Source organism: Dioscorea cayenensis, chromosome 5 (genome assembly GCF_009730915.1).
Source record: "Dioscorea cayenensis subsp. rotundata cultivar TDr96_F1 chromosome 5, TDr96_F1_v2_PseudoChromosome.rev07_lg8_w22 25.fasta, whole genome shotgun sequence".
Taxonomy (NCBI): Eukaryota; Viridiplantae; Streptophyta; class Magnoliopsida; order Dioscoreales; family Dioscoreaceae; genus Dioscorea; species Dioscorea cayenensis.
Genome location: NC_052475.1, coordinates 23991220 through 24016383, shown reverse-complemented (window position 1 = coordinate 24016383; position 25164 = coordinate 23991220). Strand labels below are relative to the sequence as shown.

At 35.1% G+C, this 25164-nt stretch overlaps 5 protein-coding genes across 7 annotated transcripts; 3 read left to right on the top strand and 2 right to left on the bottom strand.

Moving 5' to 3' along the window:
- Nucleotides 1–5913: 5913 nt before the first annotated feature.
- On the top strand, nt 5914–10466 carry LOC120261372 (protein REDUCED WALL ACETYLATION 3-like). The gene is made up of 16 exons (XM_039269247.1): nt 5914–6354; nt 6596–6687; nt 6839–6976; nt 7058–7114; nt 7195–7267; nt 7435–7593; nt 8149–8298; nt 8393–8648; nt 8734–8855; nt 9044–9130; nt 9217–9305; nt 9389–9451; nt 9544–9600; nt 9724–9820; nt 9889–10047; nt 10150–10466. The coding sequence occupies exons 1-16, from the start codon at nt 6322–6324 to the stop codon at nt 10153–10155; spliced, it is 1638 nt and encodes a 545-aa protein (XP_039125181.1). The 5' UTR covers nt 5914–6321; the 3' UTR covers nt 10156–10466.
- Nucleotides 9966–11319, bottom strand: LOC120261373. The gene is made up of 2 exons (XM_039269248.1): nt 10689–11319; nt 9966–10052 (listed from the first exon to the last, which is right to left on the bottom strand). The coding sequence occupies exon 1, from the start codon at nt 11200–11202 to the stop codon at nt 10690–10692; it is 513 nt and encodes a 170-aa protein (XP_039125182.1). The 5' UTR covers nt 11203–11319; the 3' UTR covers nt 9966–10052; nt 10689.
- A 1072-nt stretch (nt 11320–12391) lies between these two features.
- On the top strand, nt 12392–17327 carry LOC120261612 (protein MEI2-like 2). The gene is given in 16 exon segments (XM_039269559.1): nt 12392–12437; nt 12557–12628; nt 12931–12974; nt 13075–13221; nt 13302–13777; nt 14019–14177; nt 14288–14404; nt 14494–14645; nt 14985–15076; nt 15174–15196; nt 15198–15617; nt 15619–16154; nt 16237–16321; nt 16420–16488; nt 16721–16900; nt 17033–17327. Coding segments are annotated over 14 exon segments (2586 nt in total). The 5' UTR covers nt 12392–12437; nt 12557–12628; nt 12931–12940; the 3' UTR covers nt 17129–17327.
- A 2432-nt stretch (nt 17328–19759) lies between these two features.
- LOC120261098 lies at nt 19760–23705 on the top strand. Of its 3 annotated transcripts, XR_005536550.1 has the most exons (6): nt 19760–20028; nt 20610–20677; nt 21633–21781; nt 21932–22548; nt 23171–23186; nt 23305–23705. XR_005536550.1 is itself a non-coding variant. In XM_039268787.1 (5 exons), exons 1-4 carry the CDS (start codon nt 19860–19862, stop codon nt 22506–22508), a joined length of 963 nt encoding a protein of 320 aa, XP_039124721.1. In that variant the 5' UTR covers nt 19760–19859; the 3' UTR covers nt 22509–22548; nt 23305–23705. The 3 variants fall into 3 exon arrangements, 2 of the variants coding, with proteins under 2 accessions (XP_039124721.1, XP_039124720.1); XM_039268787.1 differs by lacking the exon at nt 23171–23186; XM_039268786.1 differs by having other exon boundaries at nt 23171–23705.
- Nucleotides 23706–23915: 210 nt separating this feature from the next.
- On the bottom strand, nt 23916–25067 carry LOC120261099 (major pollen allergen Ole e 10-like). Its single transcript, XM_039268788.1, has 4 exons — nt 24857–25067; nt 24529–24557; nt 24186–24421; nt 23916–24097 (listed from the first exon to the last, which is right to left on the bottom strand). Exons 1-3 carry the CDS (start codon nt 24930–24932, stop codon nt 24191–24193), a joined length of 336 nt encoding a protein of 111 aa, XP_039124722.1. The 5' UTR covers nt 24933–25067; the 3' UTR covers nt 23916–24097; nt 24186–24190.
- Nucleotides 25068–25164: the final 97 nt, after the last annotated feature.

Here is a 25164-nt window from a genome sequence, read left to right as displayed (position 1 = left end):
AAAAAAGTTGGAATGAGAATAAACATGAATAAAAAAAAGGAATAAATTGGAATATATATAGATATTTATTTTATTTTATAATGCAAAAGAAGAGGTCCATATTGGGTGGTTGATTAATTAATGTTAAGCATGATTAGGACATAATACAAACCAACAAGAGAGGTTGCTATTCCTTGTAGTTAGAATGGATCCTTCAATATAGCTCCCTTGCTTTCCTAAAACAATAACAAGAAGAAGATTAAGATCAAGCAAAGAGGAGTGGGCCCATGAGTTTTTTTTGGTCCTATTCATCTTTAGCTTAAAGTCACATAATTAAGTTTGTGGTTATAAATGGTTGGATAATCTCCTTTAATTTAATATAATTTAATTTAATATTTTGCAAATAAATATCTCTAAAGAAGGTATATTAAATATGTCATGAATCATGAGCTTTTAAAGAGTTGCAAACAAAACACGTCCAAAAGCAAGTACAACTTTTTCAAAGGAGAAATAAGTTAAAAAAGAAAAAGAGAAAGCATACCTAGCGCTAAGGTTTCAATTATTTCACATAACTATTGAATACATTGGAATATATATTTAATATTGAAAACACAGACAAAAGATCACAATTGAGAATACTTTGAAATTTATAAGATTAATTTCTCACCATTTGAACCCAAGCGAAAACAATAAAACAATGCAACACAAAGTCTCATGCAATGCATATATATATATATATATATATATATATAACAGACAGAAACAACATCAAAATGGACTTATCACCTTCCACAACAGCAACAAATGACAATGGCAATAAATGATAATGAAATGAAGAAACAGTTCAACGTACGTAGACAACTGAAATAACCGGTCATGCATTCACATCCTCACTTGCATGCAGTATTACATCCATCTACAAGCAATATCACCAAGTACATGAAAACAAGCATTTATTTCTGAAATATATATATAGCTTTGGAGTATACATTTTTTAATTGTAAGGTTTTTTATGAGAATGTATGTACGTACTTGTTATTATAGTACATTTTCTTTTAGTGCTTTGTATAACGGAAAAAAAAGAACAAAATAAAAGAAAAGTTTAATTTGATGGAAAAGAAAGGATACCTGCAATTTGGGCCTAAGTGCTTCAAGTGGCTCTTTCAATTTCAAAGCATGTGCTCCATGCTATATAGGTCATTGACAAATAGTATAATAAAGTTGGTTTTCATTTCAGTTGTTAGATTATATATTCCGTAAAGCAGCAAAATATCTTAAGTGGATGAATAACCTTTCCTGAAGCCCACTCAGCAGAATCAGAGAAAGCATGCTCATGATCCTCATGAGAAATATATAACCAACGAAGAAAGCAGTACTAATTATGTGAAGTGGTGATATCAATCAATCATCAATATGTCGAATGAGTACTAATGGAGAACAACGTTGATATTTTGGGGAACTTCTAATGTTTGAGAAAAAAAGTATAGAGAAATGAGCATATAACTAACTTCTTGGTTAAATGAAGGCATCAAATTCCCTTCATTCTGGTCCGTAGATTTAGGCTCCTCAGCAGATATATATATATATATATATATCTCCACCAACCTGATCATAATTGCCATAATCTACTCAAAATTCTTCAGCTAAAGCAGATGCAATATATTGAAGATCTTATCTTTTTGAATGGCTTGTACAAATTAAGTCTATTACACTAATTACTCAAAAAAAGTGACAGTATATATAGTAGTTAACAAATGAATGAAAAGAAGAATTATCAGAGTCAAGGTGCATAGAAAAACAATTGGATTTCTATTTTTTTTCCTTTGCATGATTATAAACGTTTAAAAGAGTGAAGAAAATTTTGTTATTAATCACTCATTAATTTGTTATAATAAGTTGACTAACATTAATTAGAAACTTTTCATTGTTCTTGTATCCTTGGAGTTGTTTATTTAACTTTAATTATGTTTAGGTTTAACTCATGCTAATTATGATATTAGCAACTTAACTACTACATATATAATGAAAGAAACCTTGATTATGATCATTATTTGTGATTTATATATATATAAGAAATTATTGACAAAGTTTGATTGGAGCATCTCAACCAACCTCTTGCTCTTGCTTGCATTACTAACCAATAACCACCCTCCTTTATGCTTTAATTAATCAGCTTTCTCCTCATTTTCAGCTAGCTTGTAGATAAACTATCATATGTTTGAGCAACTAACCCATTCAAGATCTCTATCCGCACAAGACCGGACTAAGCCCCTCATCCATCATAAACTTAGAACATATTTGGATATATATAAAAATTATGCATATATAATGCATGTGTACTGTTGATGATGACAATAAGGGACAACCACCAACTAGAGTACTAATTAATGTGGTTAATGAAACCAAGTGCCAAAAGATTATATATCATGAACTGATCATTAAGTAATTAAGGAATGATGGTTGAGCAAAAGAAAAATTAAACCCATTCAATTAAATAGCCACCCTGAGAGTCAAACCACTAGAGGTTGACTTTTGAGTAGGAGCCATGTGCTTGGAGAAAATTTAAAGAATTAGCTTACAAAAGGAACAATACTTGCCTAATTAATCTAACCTGCCACATTAGTGTACCATGCAAAGAAAAATATATGGAAATGTAATGGAATCACCAAAAATACAGCAAAATTTCTTCAACAAACGCTAAGATCCACTATGCTGTATGAATACTGATCCAGATGTTTTTAGACAAAGCTCTTTGGATATATACTTGTTTGAAGAAAAACCAAATTGTCTAACAATGACTCACTGAAAGCTATGAAGGTAATCATATATAAAATGATGTGAGCATATGTGTTATATAACTACGTTAGGATGGCAAACACACTCATAATAGACACAAGACATTCAGGGACAAATACAATGGTTCTTGACATCTTCAATTTGGATTTTAAAATGTTGAGCTTGTTGTCATAGAGAAATTAAAGCATGAGTATATAGACTTTGTCCAAGCTAGTAGCCAAGTTTGGATGGGAACTCAACCACAATTGGGAAGTTATCAAGTTAATCAACTTTTGCATACCTATAATAGATATAATGGTCTTCTCTATTAATTGTTTTGAGCGCTTCAATAGTCAAAAGACTTAGCTCCATGAGTAACAAAAATAAAGAAATAAGTCACCGTACCAATGCTACATTAATTTGCTAGGATGCATTTTGTGCACATCACCATCAGCAAAGTTGGATACGTTCTTATGTTGAGCTGGTGCAATAGACTTCTACTACTCAGTGACATAATCATATTTTGTTCAGCTTGTGAGAATACCGGAGCAATTGTACTGAAGATTATACTTTTTACAATGTTGCCATCCTTGAGAGAATTTTAATATATATATATATATATATATATTCGGTGATTTGGTAAAATCAACAATTTTTTTTTTTTGGGGTGGATTGATATTTTTAAAATTATTTTTTTATTAATAATTTATGATAATAATATTCATTTACAAAAATACTAATATATTATATTTAAAATCATTAAATTGTACGTTGAGTTTGTGGGTTAAATTAACAAGAAGGTTTTCTTATTTAATAATTAATTTACATTAATTTTAAAAGCTCTATATATATATGCAGACAAACTTACCAAAATAATCCGATATTTGGTCAATTAATTTCCATGATTTGCGCTCTCCATGGTGGAAATATTAACAACCTTCTATAAACAAATTATTTCCATATTTGACCAATTAATTAAACTTCTCTTTGACATATATATAAATATATTATATAATTCCATGAAACATAAACATCACTAAATAAAAAAAAAAGAGATAAATTTATCATTCCCACTAGCAAAATTAAAAGCTTGATCTACAAAAAGAATCAAGCCATGCAACAAAATTAAAACAAAAACAAACAAAAGTCTACCTTAACCATTACCCTAAACCTGACCATTAGTTATTCAAAAAGAAAAGTTCTAGTTAAAAAAACTCATGTGGCTTTGACCACCATGCAAACTCCCTCCATTCACAAGCCTCTGATCAAAACCATTAACAACACTTGCATGCAAACCCTCCATCTTCTTCAACTCATCATCAAAACCAGTAGCAGCAAAAGAACAACCAGCAGGAACAACTCCATGTCCCTTATTCCAACCAAACCTCTCATTAAAACCATCAAAATGAGGATAACCAGAAAGCACATTGTTTGCATGCAAATTCAAACCCTCAACTGATCCTGCAGGATGAACAAGAGAATAACCAGCAGGATGATGATGATGATGATGCTGATGATGAACACTCTTTGCAGCAGTTATATTCAAAACCTTCATCTTAAGTTCTTCAAGAACCTTAACATACTTAATGAGATCATCAAGGCCAAGCCCTTCAATGTCAACATCCCACCAGAGCCTCCCTTTAATCTCTTGTTGCTGTTTCTTCACAGCATCAACAAGACTAAGAAGTTGTTCATGTTCACGTTGAAGCTCATTCAACTTTGAACCATGGAAGTAAGAGGTTTCAGGGTAATGGAGAAGGAGGTCTTCTGTGGTGGAAGGGTTGCCAGAAGGAAGGTAACGGTTGATGAGGGAGTGGATGTTGGGGTGGCCAAAGGAGAAAGCTCTTCCGGCCGGAGAGAAGGTGACGATGCCGACCTCTGCGCCGCAGAGGATAGCGAGCTCATTGGCTTTTTTGAAGATTCCGGCCTTGCGTTTAGAGAAGCATATTTGGCGAGCTTCTTCTTTTTCTATCTTTTTTATCTCTATCTTTTGACGTCCTTTGCTTTGCCTCTTTTTGAATATGCTTGCCATTAGGGTTTCAGAGAGAGTACGTGGAGATGTTGTACTTATTGAAGGTGAAGTATGTGTATGTGTGTGTGTATATATATACATATGTGTGTGTATACTTGTATAAATAATGTGTATAGTTGCATTGATTTAGTAATAAAAGATTTGTAATGATTTTATTGATTTTATTGATTTTGAGGGAGGGTTGATATTCAAGTTTGAAAACTAGAGTTGGAGGGAAGTTTAATGTGTTTGTGTTTTTATGGAAGAACAAAAGTTGATGAAAATGGAAAGAATATTTAAATAAAAAAAAACCAAAGTTGATGAAAATGTAAATATATATATATATATATATATGTATTTTAATATATGAGAGTGTTTGATTTGAGATCTTTTACCATAACTTGGTATTTGAGAAAATAAAGTTGTTTTCAAATAATGTCTAAAATTAGGCTTTCAATTTATGTGCCAAAAGGCATAATCTAATGAGATTTACATTTTATTATTTTTTTAAAAATTTTATAATCACTCTATTTTTATATTTTTATTACATAAAATCCTATAAATTTGTATTTTTAAATATGTAGAAAAATCTAAATTCTTGATTTGGAAATTTCTCAAAATAAAACCAAACTTATTATAATACAAATTCCCCAAAAAAAAAATCTAATTATATTTAAATTTAAATATTAATTATTGGCATAAATTTTTAATAAAAACATTATCACATGCAATTGTTCAGCATCACAAAAGTACCTCTCCTTAGCATTTAGACCATAATTCATAAATATACATAAATACATAAATACAATAAAGTTTAATGGCCGGCAATCAACTCCTACTGTCCTACAAGTGGCCACGTGTCACCACTTTTACTTATCAACCCCTTAAAAAAAAAAAACCCATTTATGCATCACTCCTCACCTACCCAAAAATCCTCAAACTTCATTCCTCACATATAATTTTGATATTTTCCAGGGGGCCAAAGTCAAAACGCACTTCTTAATTTCTTTCACAAATACGTCCAAATTTCTACAACCAAGTTTTCACAACATGAATGTTCTTAAAAAAATAAATAAATAAATAAAAATAATTAAATAATTATTATTTAATTAAAAAACGCATCATGATGTACGAGTGTGCAAGCGTATGCCGCGAATTAAAAATCCGCCATTTTCGTGCCCTAGAAGAGCTTCACCCACCTCACGATCCCCATCTCCGATTGATTCCCTCCTCTTCCTTTGATTTGAGAACAAGGGCTAAATTTCTCAACAACCACCAACAGCTCCTCCTCGCCCTCCCACTTCGACAGCGACTTGTCCTCCGACTTGCTTCAGATCCCCTCCACCTTCTTCTCTTTCCTGTTTTGGTGGCGTTTCTATGTTCTTCTAGTATATATAGCCGTTTCTTCCCATTGGATCGCATCGTTCTGTTTATTTGATCCAGCTCTTGATGATTGGTGTTGTTGAAGCAGAAAGCGGAGATCTTTGATGGTCTGTGTTTGATCTGTTGGTTCTTGAGTAGCTCGTGGATTCATTTTGTTTTTGATTCGAAGGAATATGGTGGTTCCTGGGCCTGTGACTCCTGGGCAGGTTTGTTTTCTTTGTTTTTGGCTCTGAGAATGCAGGTCTTTTTGTAAAGATTGAAGCTTTTCACATTCTCTCTTTTGAGATCTAGCTGGGACTATGAGAACTCAAGTTATTTAGGAATGTTAATGTCACTGTTGTTAGCTTTATAAAATCACAAATCTCAAGTGATTTATATTTTGTTTGTAGTTCCTGATGTGCTCCGTTGTTTCAGGACAATTTAGTGTATCTTTTGTTTTACTTGCAGGTTTCGTTCTTGCTTGGCTTCTTTCCGGTGCTTGTAGCATGGATATATTCAGAAGTTTTGGAGTATAGAAAGTCTTCGTCTCCTCATAAAGTGTAAGAGTCTTTTTGGAAGTTTATTGCCATTGTATTTCATTTTACAATTTGATATCTTGGCCTTGCTCTGTAAATGGAATAACATCTATATATAATAAGAAAAATATAGTTTGTACTGCTCACTTATCTACATCTTGTTTTGTGATTGCAGTCATTCAGATATAAATCTGGTTGAATTAGGAAATGTAGCAGTGAAAGAAGATGATCGGGCACTTCTACTTGAAGGAGGATTAACAAAATCAACATCAGCAAAATTTCAGAATGCTTCTGTTCGAGCAAATTTAATCAGGTTGTTTTTTAAGATGAAATAGATTCTACCTTTTGAATCATTACTTGCTGTTTTGGGTCTGAACTAATCAATTAATTGTAGGTTTATAACAATGGACGAGACATTCTTGCTAGAAAATCGAGCACTTTTGAAAGCAATGTAAGAATTTAAATTTTTGTCACAGCTTGAACATATGTATAATATATTGAGTTGGTAATAATGGGGTGATGGTCTTGCAGGTCTGAATTTGGGGCAATTCTTGCTTACTTCTACTTATGTGATCGGACAAATTTGTTTCCAGAATCTAAGAAGGTTTATCTCTCAATCCTTTATTTAAACAGAGAATCAGAGATATACAGATAGGATTGCCAATTGGATATTTTTGCTGATAATGGACGTATGTTAAAAGGCAGTTTTATTCCATAAGAAGTTTGTGTAATAGTTTTCTATGACTCTAATTGGCAATTTTACTGTGTCAGAATTACAGCCGAGATCTGTTTGTCTTCCTCTACATGCTGTTTATCATAGCTTCAGCAATAACTTCCCTCACAAAGCACCATGATAAATCAGCATTTTCTGGAAAAGCCATACTTTATTTGAATCGGCATCAAACAGAAGAATGGAAGGGTTGGATGCAGGTTTGTGATTTATAAATTCATGGATTTGTAACTTGCAATCCCAATTCTAGAATCTAGGTCCCATGCTGGTATGCTCAAGTAAAAATCAAGGAAAAGCAATTAGGCTCGGAATTTGTTCCATATATTGGCCCTATGTGCCTGTCATCATTCAATATTCTTTTGCCATATTTTGATCTTAAGTCAATTAGTAAGTGTGTCAGTATACGAAGGCATGGAATTGCCTGTTATAAGTTTATTAGAAATGTAACACTCAAGGTTCTAATTTATAACCCTTTTTGAGTTCCATGTGTCAGGGTGGGTAGAATGGATGATCTCTAGCTAGTTTTACTTAAAGAATCTAATTAGCGAACGGACAAATAAAATAAAAGAGGTTTCAGCAAATTGACTGGTTTTCATCTCTTGGAAGAGTCCTATTTGTGATCTTTTTATAACTGACTTGAGATCTTAGAAATTCTTTTTTTTTTAAGGAGGAATTTCAAATGCGATTACTTACAAAAAAAAAAGCATGTGGGAAAATCATTGTGGATGATTCATTACTCTTTTTTGTCTTCCTAGGTCCTCTTTTTGATGTATCACTATTTTGCTGCCTCGGAAATATACAATGCAATTCGTATATTTATTGCTGCTTATGTTTGGATGACTGGATTTGGAAACTTTTCTTACTACTACATACGAAAGGATTTCAGCCTTGCACGGTTTGCCCAGGTGATTGAATTATCCTTTGTGTAAAGGAATATCTTTTTCTTTTAAAGAATTTTTTCTTATTAGTGTTGACAACAATGCATTCATCTACATGCAGATGATGTGGCGGCTCAATTTCTTTGTTGCGTTTTGTTGCATTGTTCTGAACAATGACTACATGTTATATTATATATGTCCTATGCACACATTGTTTACACTAATGGTGTATGGGACTCTTGGCATCTTTAATAAATATAATGAGGTCAGCTCAGTCATGGCTATGAAGCTCGTCTCTTGTTTTCTGATGGTAATCCTAATTTGGGAAGTTCCCGGAGTTTTTGATCTTTTATGGACTCCGTTCACATTTCTGTTAGGTTTGTATCATCAACAATAGTTTGTCATTACTCATTGTCCCATATATCAGATAACAAAGTATCATTTGTTATCTGCTGGATGCAGGGTACAAAGATCCCGAACCTTCTAAAACGAATCTTCCTCTCCTGCATGAGTGGCACTTCAGATCTGGGCTTGATCGCTATATTTGGATCATTGGAATGATATATGCATACTTTCACCCTAACGTACGTTATTGAATTCTACGAATCTGTTTCCATATAATATAGCTATTGCATAATCAGTGAGATGGATAATTCTCGACTCTCCTAAAGCTGAGCTGATTTTCACTTTCAGAAGACATTTCATGGGCATAATATGGTTCATCTATTGTCATTTTGATCATAATCTAATTAAAGAGTTGTCCTTAAAACAGATAGAGAAATGGATGGAGAAACTAGAGGAGTCTGAAACTAAGCGCAGATTCACCATTAAGGCTAGCATTGTGTCTTGTGCACTGGTGGTGAGTTATATCATCTGGTGTTATTGTTTGTCTTGAAGGTAGTTTATCAGGATGATTGAATGGTAATATTTGTTTGATTGTTGTAGGTTGGTTATTTGTGGTACGAATACATTTACAAGCTAGACAAGCTCGCATACAATAAGCTCCATCCTTATACATCATGGATTCCCATAACGTGAGTGACCAGAACTTTTGCATTGTTTCGCCCTTTGATTGTATTAACTATTAAGCTAACAATTTGTTGTTCATGATCTCCAGTGTTTACATTTGCCTGCGGAATTGCACACAACAGTTACGGAACTATTCTTTGGCCCTCCTTGCGTGAGTTCACTTCCGCAAACTTCAATTCCTTTACTTTTCACAGTAACCATTGTATAGAGATGGGTTGACCACTAGTTGAGTTGTTAATACAGATGGCTCGGCAAGATCACATTGGAGACATATATCTCCCAGATCCATATCTGGCTAAGGTATGAAGCTATCTTTTAATGCATGTCTTTACACTATTCACTCCAGTTTGATACAATGATATTCCTCTAGAGCACCTTAGTAATTATAATTACATCTTCCTTTTCTGTTTGGAAAATCTGCAGATCAGGCATTCCTAATGGCCAGCCAAAGTGGCTTCTTTCTTTCATTCCAAATTACCCATTGCTCAATTTTCTCCTCATCACCACAATATATCTACTTGTAAGTATTCAACCGGCAAACTTAGGACATTGATCGAAAACATGATTTAACACGTGCTTGTGGAACAGATATCCTACCGAATTTTTGAGTTGACAAATGTCCTCAAGACTGCGTTTGTTCCATCAAAAGACAACAAGCGCCTGTGGCACAATTTCGTCGCCGGAGTGGCAATTTCTTTTTCCTTATACTTTGCCTCATTGATTCTTCTTCAAATCCCTCGGTTGTCGGTAAGCTGAGTAATCCATTAATAAATAATCAGAGATCAAATAGATGTATATATATTGTCATGCTGTTTATCTTTTAGATAACTCTATTCTTCCTTTTAACAGGGATGATAAAATCCACATCACATACTGATTACTGGGAAGTTCTTGGCTTCAATCAAATTTAAGATACTGCTTTGAAGTCTTGCTTGTTACAACACCAATGGATATCATAACTTACTGAACAAAATTCCATGGAGATTATTGAGCCGTTCAGCTAAAAAGGTGGAAGGTGGAAGGGAAGCTCATCAGAGATGTATATTTTCAAGTTTTGTTTTGTTTTTTTTTTTCTCCTTCTCTTTTCTATCTTTTTCATGGCCATTTTCAATTTATTATCCTCTTATATGCATGTGTAGTGTGTAGGTCTTTTACAAAAAAACCCATCTTAATGTATCATCCCATTTTGTTTTTTTTAATCTTTTTCTCAAAATGTTGCGACTTTTTACATGAAAGAAGTATGAAAAGATTCATTTCCAATGTTTTAATGTCAACTTATTATGTCATACGTATTAATGTGTTGCTATAATTTTATTATATTGTAAATATTTTTTAGTACATCCTGAAATAAAAAATAATAAAATATCCAAAAACGGAAAGACGAAAACCTTATCTCATCGGCGGATCATTTCGCAAGAAGTCGTGGACGGTGCTCGGAAACCCTAATCCCGCAAACGCTCCATCGCCGGAAAAAGACACAGCTTTGCCCAGGAGCAAATGCGCCAGCCTCGCCGGCTCCTTCCTCTCTCTCCGGTAATACTCTATCCACCCATCCAACCTGCTCTCTTCCTTCTCGCATTTCAAGTTGATCCCTTTCTCTCCGCCGAGTAGTTCAATCAGTTGTTCGATTTCATCCCCATCACCATCATCGGAAGATCGCTGCTCCTGAGGCGAATCATTCGATAGGAAATCGAGCGGAGGGCCGCTGCTGCTGGTGCCGGAGACGGGAATGGGGTTCGTGTTGAGGAGGTAGAGAGGAGATCTGAGCTGATCATTGGAGGAGGATGAGAAGGGGATCGGATTGGCTTCGGTTAGGGTTTTCTTTGCGCTTTCTGATGCCATTCTCTTCTCAACGAGATCGAGAGATGAGAAGAAACGCTGACGAGGAGACGAGGACTCCATGACGCCGCCGCCGCTGCCGACGATCCAGAGCTTTTCGTCATTCTGATATTTTTAATTATGAAATGGACCCTGGAATTTTACCTGAAGACCCTTTACTTTTTGGATAATGGATTTATCTTTGTGTTTGGGTTTATCCGCTTATATATATATATATATATATATATATAAAAAAAATATATATTGTGAGAAAAGATGTGATGAATTAATATTTTGTGAGAAAATATTAATGTTTAAAAATAAAATTTATTTGTAAAAAAATAATTTTCTGGAAAATTTAGCTTGAAAGATATATATATGTATACATTTAAGAATTTTATTTGAAAAAGAGAGGGAAGCAAAATTTCAAATTGAAATTTATTTGAAAAAAAAAGAATTATATTTAAATTTTATTTGAAAAAAATTTTAATTAAAAAACATGAGGTGAGAGAGATTTTTTAAAAATCGCAAAACATTGGTTTGGGAGAGAAGAAAAAAAAATTAAAGAATTTTAGTAGAATTTTAAATGATAGTAATATTGAAAATTTAATATATTTTTTTATAAATTTTAAATTAGTTAGAGTGGATAAGTAAAAAGAAATCCAAAGGATCATTTATGACCAATTTTGTTTCAAAATTTGAGAGAAAAAATTTGTAGTGTATGGATAAGATGCCTCAAGTCCCGAGAAGTATAGTGAAGTAATTATATGAATTTCATAAAATATTTAAAATAAAGCTTAATAACATATTCCATTTCATTTAATTTAAAAAAGTAAAATAAAATATAATGCAAATTAAACGTTTTTCTCACAATTGCAAGACTGATTTCCCATTGGTCTCCAATAACCATACATGATAATGTAAAATATAAAAACATACCCTATCTATTCTTTCTTTCCATATTTAATTAGTTCTAGTATAAAAAAATTATATTTATATAGATGGTAACATTGTATTAATTGTATGAAAACATGCTAAATATTTTCCATTATTATTATGGAAACTAATATTTTAGGAAAACATAAAATCTCTAAATATACTTACTTATCCTATATCCAAAAATAAAAATAAAAATATTTCCTTAATTTAAATAAATCACCTTTTACAGTAATTTATCACTAAAATTTTTTTATTTAAATAAAATTTTTCCAAATTTATACAAACGCCAAACCTCTCCCAATTTTCTTTTTTTAAAAAAAAAACCCTAGTTTATTCAAAGGTGTGCATGCGGACGCCAAAGAGTGTTCAAATCAAACAGAGTACGCAAACTCTTCTTCTCTGTCTCAAAGGGAAGTGGGAAGGAGCAAGGAGTGAATGTGTTTTTCTTGTTCTTTTTGTTATTAATTTATATTATTTGTGAATCTTTGCTTTGATTCAGTCTCCGACGCAACGTGGATGCTTTGAAGTTGATCTGCGGAATTACTAATATCGTTTCAGAATTTGGAAACTGGTATGCGTTGATTTTACCTTTGTTTTTTGTTTTTAATTTCTTTCAATTGATGTTTTACTGGATTGTTTTTAGGAAAGTTGTGACCTTTGGGTTGTTTTTATTATAAAGTTTGCATTTTGATCTGTTTGGATTTTTTTTTTTAAAACTGTTTTGCAAAGTCTTGTTCTTGGGTTTTTTTTAGTGAAACAATTTATGAATTTTCTGTATTTGTTTTCATTAAACCGAATATTCTTTTTAATAAAATTAGTATTGAAGAAAAGCAACGAAAGAGTGGATGTTAATCTGAGACTTGGTTTTTGTAGTGGTGCTGTAATGGAACAGTCTTCTGATCACTCAGCCCAAGCTGGTATGGTGTTCTTTAGTTTTGATAAACTTCACATTGATAAACTCCACAAATTTGGGATGTGGTGTTTCTTTTGTTTTTTTAATTTCCCTGCTTTGTGTAGCAGGTCCATCAAATATTCCATTGTGGAAGAGGGGTCACAAGGTTGGGACTCATGGATGGGGTATTCCGTCTGGAACAAATGCATGTCAAACATCAAATGATGCTAGCCTTTTCACGAGCTCTTTGCCTGTTCTTCCTCATGCAAAGTGTATGTATCTTTTGTTTGTGTTGATGCTTCTGGCTATATTCTTGTTGGCTAAGTCAAACTCCTTTTCATATTTCATTCAGTGACTTTTGGGGATTCAGGCAATGGTGTTTGTTGTAATGGGGACACCTCATTTGCACCAGAGGATCTTTGTAATGATATGGAGACTAAGGCATCTTCAAAAGATGATTTTGACCTCAACAGTGTTGAGTTATTGCTACCTGATGATGATGAGCTCTTTGCTGGTATAATCGATGGTCATGGTATCGACATTACTGGCTCACCTAGCCCACCGAATGAAGCAGAAGAGGATGATGTTTTTGGTAGCGGGGGAGGTTTGGAATTAGATTCTGATCCTATTGATAGTCTCTCAGCTGGTCTGGCAAATGCAAGTATTAGTAATGGCCATGTTGGGAATGGAGTGGGTCACTATGGCATTCCAAACGGGGTTGGAACTGTGGCTGGTGAGCATCCATATGGAGAACATCCTTCCAGAACATTGTTTGTGCGGAACTTGACTAGTAGTGTTGAAGATTCAGAATTGCGATCTCTATTTGGGGTAATATGCTTATATTCTTCAGCTAACTCATTGTATACGTGCTTTTTCGGTATCTGTTCTTTAGAGTGCTTCTCTCCATTCTTATTTGTAGTGTGTTTCGATGGCCTTCTTTAATTAGTTGTCTTTTCTTGCTTTCTCTGAGACGCATTGTTAACTCCAAACTCTTACTGAAATCTTGTAGATATTTCCTTATGTTAATTTATTTTGTGTTTGATCCATGGCTTTGTCCTGCTTTTTGTAGCATTATGGTGATATACGTGCTATCTACACTGGGAGCAAACAAAGGGGATTTGTGATGATTTCGTACTATGACATTCGAGATGCTAGAAAAGCAATGCGGGCATTACAAAATAAACCTTTACGACGAAAAAAACTTGATATTCATTTTTCGATTCCCAAGGTCCGACCTTATTTTCCACATGTTTAGGTTTATGCTTTTGATTAATACTGCTTCTGATCCTGCTTTTGAGTTGTTTTTGATTCTTCTCCACTCTTCTATTTGTCTTTCAGGAGAACCCATCTGAAAAGGACATGAACCAGGGAACTCTTGTAGTTTTTAATTTGGATTCTTCAGTTTCTAATGATCTCCTTCTCCGGATATTTGGCGCCTGTGGTGAAGTGAAGGAGGTTTGTTCTGTTTCTAATGTCTTCATGTTCTTTTTAAAGACAATCAATTAATTGAAAAGAATGTGGCATGCTCTTTATGCATGATATAGATAAGGGAGACACCACATAAACACTACCACAAGTTTATTGAATATTATGATGTAAGAGCAGCAGAAGCAGCTCTTCGTTCACTGAACAACTGTGAGATTGCTGGCAAGCGTATAAAGCTGCAACCTAGCCGTCCTGGTGGAACTCGTCGAAGGTCTGTTTTTGAATTTCCTTAGCCCTGTTTGCTTTTGTCCATGATCATTGATGGCTTAATTATTTCAGCATCCAACATCATTTTTATAGGTTATTTGTGATAAGGTTATATGGTCGGTTCGAACCCACAGGCATAAGTGGGTAACAAGTCATTCTTTTCTTGCATAACCTAACTATTCTGAATGTCATTACTTTATGATGAATTAGAACACAAATCTGACTGATATTTCAGATTGGTTCACTGCATCTTGGACTTGCATTTATAAGCATTGATACTTCTAATGAGCATTTCCTCTGTGATATACACTAAAATTAGTTAGTTGTGGTTACTTCGAATCAGCTTGATGCAGAACTTGAGCCAGGACCTGGAACAAGATGACATGCGAAATTTCAGGCATCAGATTGGTTCACCTATAGCGAGTTCTCCTCCTGGTATTTCAGTTGACAGTTGCTGGTTTGCTGGATTAGATTTTTATTTTTATTTTTATCATTTTTTTAATATCTTATCTCCGTTTGCTCCTTATCACAGGTGCATGGCCACAATTGGTGAGTCTTAAATGATAATCATCAATTTCAAACCTTAAGCAAGTCACCAACTGCTGGAACCATTGGTCTTGTGGGTAATAATTATTTGTCAGGATTAACTTCTGTATTTCCTTCCATGGGTTCAAACTCTCTGAAGATTGCACCCATTGGGAAAGATCAAACTAGAATTAATCATGCTGACCAGGTATATTCTACTAGCAACCCATCACATGGAGTTGCATTTCAGCATCCTATTCCTGTTCCAGATTCTGGTAGGGAAGGGACAGCCCATTTGAACTCAAGTTCTGGAACTGTATCTTCGCTTGGTCTCTCAAATTCTGGTGGATCTAGCATCGGGACACTAAATGGACCTCAATTTCTTTGGGGAAGCCCTATTTCTCCTTACACAGAAAATTCTCAATCTTCTGCCTGGTCATCACCATCTGCAGGGACATTCACTCACATCCAATGGCCTGGTGCAGGGACAGCGCTTTTGTTATCCAAATCATGGATCTTTTCTCCCTTTATCAAACCATGACCACCACGAGCATGTCGGTTCCGCCCCGTCTGGTGTTCCTTTTGAGAGGCACTATGATTTCTTCCCTGAGTCAACGGAAACATCTTTCATGAGCCAGCTTTCTCGAGGAAGTTTGGGTATCAATGGTCAAAATGATGGAAATTCAATCAACATTGGTGTTTCAGCTCCTATGAATCCTGGTGCTGGTTCAAAGAGAAACGTATCTGAGAACTGTTCTCCCACTTATTGGATGATGTCCTCACAGAGAGATGGGAATTCATTCTTTGGAAATGCACCATATCCAGGGTCAAACATGGCTGAACGATTTATTGAGCATGGACGGAGTCGGCGAGCTAACGTCAGTAGCAGTCAACTGGACATAAACCAACAGTATCATCTAGACTTGGAGAAAATTAAAAGCGGGGAAGATACCAGGACAACATTAATGATAAAAAATATTCCAAATAAGTATGGCCCCTGAACATCTCAATTATGTTAACTTGCGTTGGATGAAAATGTTGTGAATTGAACCTGGGCTTGATTGTTTCAGGTACACCTCAAAGATGCTATTGTCTGCAATCAATGAGAAGCACAAGGGTGCTTATGATTTTCTCTACCTGCCAATTGATTTTAAGGTAATCTTTCTACCTTGGCAAGGGAAGCTAATGATTCATGATTGTTTATTGCTGTTAATCTCTATTCTTTTGCCTTCTTTTTTTTCCTGTTTTCTCAGAATAAGTGCAACGTAGGCTATGCATTTGTAAACATGTTGTCTCCTTCGCATGTCATTCCCTTTCATCAGGTGTGTCCTCTACTTCCGGCATTAAACATTCTATTTAATGTCTGTTCACTGTTCATAATTTTTTTTCTTTCACACTATAAAAGGTGTTGTGACATTTACTATGTGTATAGCTGAACCTGACTGAGCCTCTGGGCGAGCATTGACTTTGGTTATAATCTATCTTTACTGTCATATTCTTGAAAGTGAACTCTTCAGTTTTGAAGTTTCACTACTAGTTTTCCTGTTTCTGCAGACATTTAATGGGAAAAAATGGGAGAAATTTAACAGCGAGAAAGTTGCGACACTGGCTTATGCACGAATTCAGGGCAAACCGGCACTTATTGCACATTTCCAAAATTCAAGCTTGATGAATGAAGACAAAAAGTGTCGTCCTATTCTTCTCAATTGCGAGGGATCAGAGGTTTCTGATCAGGTAGGGGAATCATGGCAATGCCCCCTCACTTTCTTATCAATTGCTTCCCAAGTTCAAGCTTGTTTGTTTCATTAGAAAATCAGTAACTCATCTCGCGACCGGACTTTGTTAACATATCAATGTCTAATTCAGGAACCCTTTCCATCAGATGGTATACATATTTATTCACCAAAAAGCCTAAACAGCTACTCGACCATCGATGATCAAAGCTTAGAAGGACATCGATAGATTGCTTTGAAGCACAGCTGTAAATACTAACTGGCTAGTATATGATCGTAACTGTGAATGAGAAGCTGAGCTCGAACCCATTAACAATTTTGTTATGCAAGTTCATGTCTTGCTGTTTATATTCAACCCTCCACTGATTATTGTTTTGGATTTGGGTCTATTGTACAGATGGTACTTTTAATCTCTGACCAATTCGTTCTTCTCTGAAGAAGAAACTATGTCTATTTCATGCTAATATGTTCAGGTTTGGGGTGAATATTTGTTTCAGACTTTGTTCAATTTTGTTTGGAGTTTTTTCAAAGAATTCCAGGTATCTGGTTGAAAGGGGTTATGTTTTTTTGCTTCTCGCGAATTGTTTATTCTAAGAAACTACAGCTTTTGTTTGTTTTTTTCTTTTTCTTTCTAGAATTGTTTATTTTTAAAGAAAAATAATCTCATGAATTGTTAAATTTTTTTCTTCTATAAAAGTTTATTTTATTTTTTTAAAAAAATAATTTTAGTGTTTTTTAAATTTAAAAGTTTGATTTTTTAAAAAATACTAAAAAAATTAATTTTAAACAATATAAATTAAAATTTTATTTTCATAAACATATCTAAACGGATATTATTGACAACCATGACTTCCATATATAGATATACATATTTATCTATTTATTTGAATATGTTCCGGATTTTGTTCAACTTTATTTGAAATTAGTTTTTTTTTTTTTTAAATTTATGTTATTCGGATGAAAATTATATATATATATGGCGATATGTTTTATGGGGAGAGAAAGTAAACTTTTATTTATTTATATATATATATATATATATATACAAAACAGAAGAGAGACAGACACAAGAGAGAGGGTATTTTTTTTTGGTGGGTACCTTATTATGCTCATGTTTCATTTTGAGCACCTTTTTTTCAATTCGTATCAAAATGAGTATTTTATTTTAATTAGCTTTCACAGGGAGTGCACTGGGGCAAATTCCGTGATTAAATCTCGACGATGTCCACCGGATATATGACGTGGAATCTAATTTTCCACTTGACTTGCCCACGTGGAAAGGCTACGTGGACAACTTATCTACGTCATCAAAAGAATGCCACGTGGACACCAACCCCTTCTTCTCCCCTTCTACTTCTTCTCCTTCTTTTACATTCGCAGAAAGAACAGAGTTCCCCTTCTTCTTCTTCTTCCCTGAGAAAGCGAGATATCCTTTCTCCACCACCAAGACTTGTTTTGCCATAACCATGACTCCAACCAAAGTTCTCAAAAACACAATTACCCTGGAAACCAAGTTACAGAGGCATATGTGTCTCTCTCTTTCTTCTAAAGCTTGCCATATTCTCAAGTTCTCAACCACTCCCTCATTTTCCATATATTTCATCCTTCCAACCCTTCATTAATTCCTCTTCATCTTCTCCATTATTTCACACACACACACAAGTCTTCATCTTCTCATCTTCATTGATTTCATCTTCATCTTGTTGATGGACTGTAGTTTAGAAGAAGAAAAGGCAAAAACACATGGAGGAAAAAGCAAGGAGTATTGTTCCTCTTGTGAGTTTGAGTTATAGATGGTAAACAACCCTTCTATGTCGGAACCCAACCTTCTCACCACGGATGAGCTCTTCTCCGACGGTGTTCTTCTTCCTCTTCACATTCTCTCCTCCCATCCCCCACTACTACCACCACCCTCCGATTCACGCCCTCCATCCTTTCCATACCCGACTCCTCCGCGTCCTCTCCTTCCTTTTCAAAATGCTAAAAAGACATCTTCAGAGTCTCTGATAAGAAGCCAGATGACAAGAAAGGCAAAAAAAATCCAACTCCAGCTTTGGTGGTGGTGTCAATACCGAGCTCAACATCTATATATGTCCTTTCTCCTGTAGAAACTCCGTCGGCACCGCCATGTCTAGTAGAATAAAGCTGACCTCCATGACTCATGAAAGTCTAGCGTAGCTCTTTTGCTCACTCGGAGCAACTTCGCTAGCCTAAAATGGACCGCCAGCCCTGTTGGGGGAGAAGAAGAAGAAGGGGCTCGTCCACGTGGCCTTCTTTTGGTGGTGTGAATAAGTTGTCCGACGTGGCCTTTCCACTTGTGCAAGTCAAGTGGAAATTAGTATTCCACGTCAGATCTCCGATGGACACGTCGACGTTTAATCACCCGGAATAGCTCAGAGTGCCTCCCCGTGAAAAGCAAATTAAATTAAAGTACTCATTTTGATACGAAATGAAAAAAAGTGCTCAAAATGAAGCACAGGCATAATAAGGTACCCCACCAAAAAAATTACCCCAAGAGTGAAGAGAGAAAATAGATAATAATAAATCTAAACAGTAAACTTTTATTAGGTTTGAAAATAATTTTTAAATTGAATTCTAAAAAAAATTCACTAGAAGTGCAAAAGATGATCATTCTAATTAAAATATTGTGCATCCAGATTTATACTGTTTACAATAGTGGCTATATATTTATTAAATTGTCACAAATTATATATTTTTTTTAAAGAATATTTTTTTAAAAAAATTCTTTTACATAAAATAAAGGAAAAAAAAATTAGAGATTTAGAAGCAGTTGTGACTTGTGACATAGACTAGTCTCGCACGTGTGAACAACCCTAGAATAAAATCCCCAATCTTGACTCGAAGCCTTGATCCCAAGATCTCAAGGTGGCTACGGAGTTGGGAACAGCGAGCTCGCTTTGAGATGGCGCGCTTCATCTTACTCGAGCTATGATTGGACGATGACGTCTACGTCAGCACCAGAGGGTCCACTTCACCAGCAGCAGCAGCAGCAGCAGCAACTCGTCGGAAGCGTCGCAGCGCCGCCGCGGGCATCCAATAGTAGGATCCCTCTGGACGAGATCTCCAAGCTCTACCACCTTCCCATTGCGGAGGCTGCTTCCATCCTTGGTGATTCTCCGATCTCATTCTGGTATTAGAATCTAGTGCTCAAGTTCTTTGATTTTAGGGTTTGTTTGGATTGAGAGAAAATTAAGGAAAATGAAGTGGAATAAGAAGGAAATTTGTTTTTTTGGTGTTTAATTTGATGAAGAGGTTCAGATTTTTTTAGCAGATTAAAGATTTTAATTTTAAATTTTTTTTTATTGGTCAGTTTTTCCCCGATTTTTTCCCCTGAATTGGAAGATGTATTATGTAGGATTTGTTTGCAGATGGAGTTTTGTCTGATCATGGATGAAAGTTTGGGCTTTTAAGCTTTGCATTGGAGGGTGATAAAACAAGGATTTTATAGGGTTTGTTGCATTCACTGAATCACTTTTAGAATGATTGTGGTTGATGAAATATAGTATGAATATTTTGAGAAATCAAAAGGTGACCCTTCTTATGTCCAGTTCTTTATCAATTTAGTTAGGCCTAAAGATGGTGTTCTTACTTGTTAGCACTAGGAAATCTTTCTGTTCATTGTATATAGTTGGAATTTGTCCGCGGATGTGAGGCTTGTTCGGAATGAGATATGTTCCTTTTTTCTTCAGGTGTCTGTACTAGTGTATTGAAGAGAATTTGCCGTGAACATGGTGTGGTAAGGTGGCCATATCGAAAGGTAAAATTGCATTTTATAATTTCTAAATGTGTATATCTTGATATCAAGCTAATTATTGTCTGACCTAGATATTGGATACGTTAATATAGTATTACTGTATTTCAATATTGACAAGTATGATGCTTTTTATTGCTGGTAATTTTGCAGTAGAACACATGTCTGCTGTGATCAACTTGATGTTAAAGTGTTACTCTTGGCTATGGGTTTCATTTAAATGCTATTTTGTTGACAGTTGCTATCTTGAATTACCGCCCTCGGTTTATTTTCAAGTTTTGGATACAGATATTTATTTGCAAAATTGCTTCACTTTCCATCTCAAACCAGAAACTGGCTATTTGGGTTTGTGGGGGTTGATGGCTAACTGGTTAAATACATATTGTCCGTATTTCACTCAATCTTACTCAAGTAATGTTGAGGTTGGTTCCCCATCAATTGGGTTGAAAGACTTAGATAAGTAGTCCAGGAACAAGTTTGCTTGTCATTGGGAGGTGCAATTTTCTCACCTCTTCTTTGAGAATATGCTTAATCTAGCAAAGATGGTAGGCTTTATATCTGATAGAAGAATGCTAATTTTCTAAAATTGTTAGAGCTCCTATATGTTGAGACGTTAAACTCATTTTTTTAGTAAGATGTCTTTAATTCATTTGTATTTTTAAACAAGAACTTTGCATATCATTAGAAGGGTTTTTTTGTGAACCTCAGTTGATTGACATTTGGACATACATGGCCCTTATCATGTACTCGTACAATTCTGATTAGTGATAGTGAAACTCTGGTCCTTTCCAACTTTTCATTAAATTGTTTTGCAATTCATCTATGTTTGATTAGTGTTTATTTGGGAGGTTGAATCAACATAACTGGTTTTCATCAAATATGATGATTTGGTTAAGACATCATGTGTGTATTTGCAAACAGCCTATAATCTGGCCTATGTTGTATGATGTTTTGTTTTCAGTTTATTGCTGGGAAAACTGCTGATGATATTAAAAAGGATTCTGGTGGGGAAGGAGCCAATGAGTTTGTGGATCCATCAAATATGGCAAAACAAAAGATTGATGTTTCCAAAATGCTTCTACCAACTTCAGTTTCATCATCATTAACTTTGTGGGTGAAGCTCTACTGTTTTTTCTTCATAGTACACATGTTTTGTACCCTATATGAGTTTAGCTGGCATTTCTCTTCTTCGCGTTGTTCAGATTAGATGATCGTGCATTAGTTTTTGCTTCTTCTGATTTACTTTGATATTGGTCACAGTGGCAGTCAAGTTCCAAATAAGACAGCAGGCCTTACTCAGGACCCATCTAAATTGCAGCGAGGGATTCCGATGGTAGGTAGCACTGCACAACCTCAAGTAGCGAGGTTTTCACAAGATGGATGGGCCAATACATTCCAAAGTAGCACGAGACACATCCCTTCCTATATGGATGAGTTTAAGTTTGGATTTCCAGTGAACGGCTTATCAACTGTGACAGTTAAGTGGTGGGGAAGTGGCAACAAGGAGAGCAGTGAAAAGAGCTCAAAAGGAGTGCCTATGGGTGAAAATGTGGAGAAACAAGAAGCATGTGACTCATCAAACGAAACTTCTAGCCTTGCTAAAATAGATGGTAAAGAGGATAATGATGTGGAATGTGCTGAGATTAAAACTGAGCCAAAGCCATCAACCTTGTTGTGCTCTACTAGGAAGAATGCTGTTGAGTATGGGCATAAAACCCTTAAGCTTGGAATCTCGAAAGGGTATGAGACATACAAGTTGACCAAGAAGCAGAAATCAGTGCTCCTTCAAGTGTTTAAAACTTCCTTGCCTGATCAATGGAAGGAGAGCTTCTCTTAATCTCGAGAATCCCTTCTCATTTTTTTCTTCTAGTGTAAAGGTAACTCCTCCCATTCTACCATAATAATCCTTTTTTCCTCTCATAATAGAATTCATAGCTCTGTAGCTAAGGTCTTTATTCTCATGTTTTTACCTGTTTAGTTTCAGTTAGTCATTCATGAGAAATCTAAGAGGTGCATGGAATTAAATTTTTATCCATTAACTAGCACTCATGCTACTATAAAAGGGCATGTTGATAAAGCACCAACTTTTCATTGTCCACTAGATGGTATAACACCATAACCTCTTGAAAGTTGGAGCCATTGATTTTGAAACGATGATAGATACAATAGTTGTTTTCTTTTGCGGAAGTAATCCTCATTTTCTGGTTGTCACTATGTTCTTGCACTTGATCATATTTATCTTGCTGTTCCAGGAAGCATACTGTCTATATATATTCAAGGATTATTTCACTGGGATTATGCTTGCAAGTTTTCATATATTGTTTTCTGTGGGACTATTTTGTTAAGTTGTTCTGGTTTTAGAAAATCTCGACTTTAGGTTGTTTTCTGTGATTCATGATGCATTAAATGCTGCGTATTTTCTCAGCTGAAATTTGTCTCTGAATGGGGTATTATATTGTGGTTATGCAGTTGATGCCCAGTATCTGTTTATCCTTGCAGGTATAGAGTCTATGCGGTCAGGGCAACCATATAAGCTTCTGTCCTGAATTACTATTAGTCAAGTGTCTGGTTGATTAAATGTCGAAATTTTGTGAATTTTCTGATGTGCTTCTTTCTACTAATTGTCATTGTAGACGATAGCGAGGAAAAAAACATCTTTCGCAATCATTAACAGAAAGTCTCTGAAGTCTGACTGACCATCAATCACGCTGAGGAAATTGCATTGGAGAAATGGAAATTTTTGCTGGTTGTTGCTTCTTTATTTCCTTCAAGGCAAAGAAGAAGATGGTGCTAACATTTTGAGTACACTAGAGAAAGATATGCCTATTGTGATAAATCACTGTACCATCACATGATATTACAAGTCATTGTATTCTCCAAACTAGATTCTGCAACAGAAATTACTAACCCTAGTGTTTTTAACTTCATGTAATTTCCTTCAAGTTTAAGAGGTGAAGCCACCCCTGAATCCCTTCAAGCTGTAAGAACTGTTTCTTGATTTAGAGCAAGGGAGTCAGGTGTCTTTTTTCTTCCATTTATTTCTTAGTTTCTCTGCTTGCAATAAAACAAGACATTTTGTTCAGGAAATGAGAATTATCAGCCATTCTTTTATAACAATAACACATTCCCAGGTCTGCAGACTCTTTTTCAGTGTGACAGGCAGGAAGGAATCTCTGCATTCATGGTGGCAACCACATTCCAGAAAGCTATTCATATGAAGTACAAGCAAGGCAAGGCATAATAGTTACGGAAATAAAATGGGCCATCTTTTGTTTTTTTAATCATTGAAAAATTAAAAGGTTAAGATACATCAACAACATGAATGGCATTCATGACTAAGGTCTAGATATGGTTCTCAACAAGCAAATAAATGCAACAAATAATTCTACTTGGATGCCTGTCACGCATAAGCACAGCTACCAAAACCTGCAGAAACAACAAGAAGAATGAGTGTTCTCATTTCTGTAATTTCATTGAGATCTAATAATGAATTGGATTGATGAGTTGTTCTTACTTGGGTCAGTCATGACAATGAGTGCGGTGTTCTTGAAGTTGCAATTCCAGGAATTTCGGCCCTTTTGATTGGTAATAGAGATTCATGGACACAGATGCATGAGAAATGAGATTGTCTGGGTTGAAGCAAGGACTGCCTTTTCTCAATACACTGCAGTCCACCTGAGAGCAGGCATAGTTGATATTTAGCAGCAAAGTTGCTTCATCCAGTGAAGGTTTTGCAACACACCATGTTTTCTGCAAGGAAAAAATATGAACATGAGCATACTTCATCATAGATGAGGAATTTTGATGTTTCTTATTGCTTCAAAATATTCAGGAATAATGAGGAGCTTGAAACTTACCTGACCCTGCACCAACTTCACAGTCCCTCCTGTGGAATAATCACAATTAAATTAACAGGAATGAGACAAAAGCAAACTCAAATTCATTGTTGTTGTGTCAAATGAGCACAAATGAAGTTCAAGCTTGAACTATGACAAGTGACAAAAGAGAAAATGTAATCTAATCTGCAGATCTGACAGTTTCCAATTTAAAATTACAACATTGAGTTCAGATGTGAAGCTGATAAACTAAGGCAGAAGGAAATCATTGAGTAACAGTGACTAAAAACCATACTCTACTAAACAAAGAGCATGTTCAAAAGGAAGGAGTGAAGTTGATAAGTTTTACCCAAAGTGAAAGCCAGCAGCATCAGCGCAACAGAGAGAACTGGGAAAGAAGAGAGTGCTTCAGCTCTTCTTGCCATTCCTTTCTCCTTATTTGTTGAAACAAAAACAATGGAGATAGGACTTGGATGTAAGACAATGTGATAGAGAACCAGAGTTTATATTTTACCAGTTTGTCGTTTGGTTGGCCAGGGTGCGGGTGTAGATGACCCTGTTGGCATAGATTCTAAAGCAGACAGTAAATGGACCATAAAAGAGTACTCACAAGACAAAACCATGTGGTTTCATGTGATGCCTGTCTCACCCTCACTT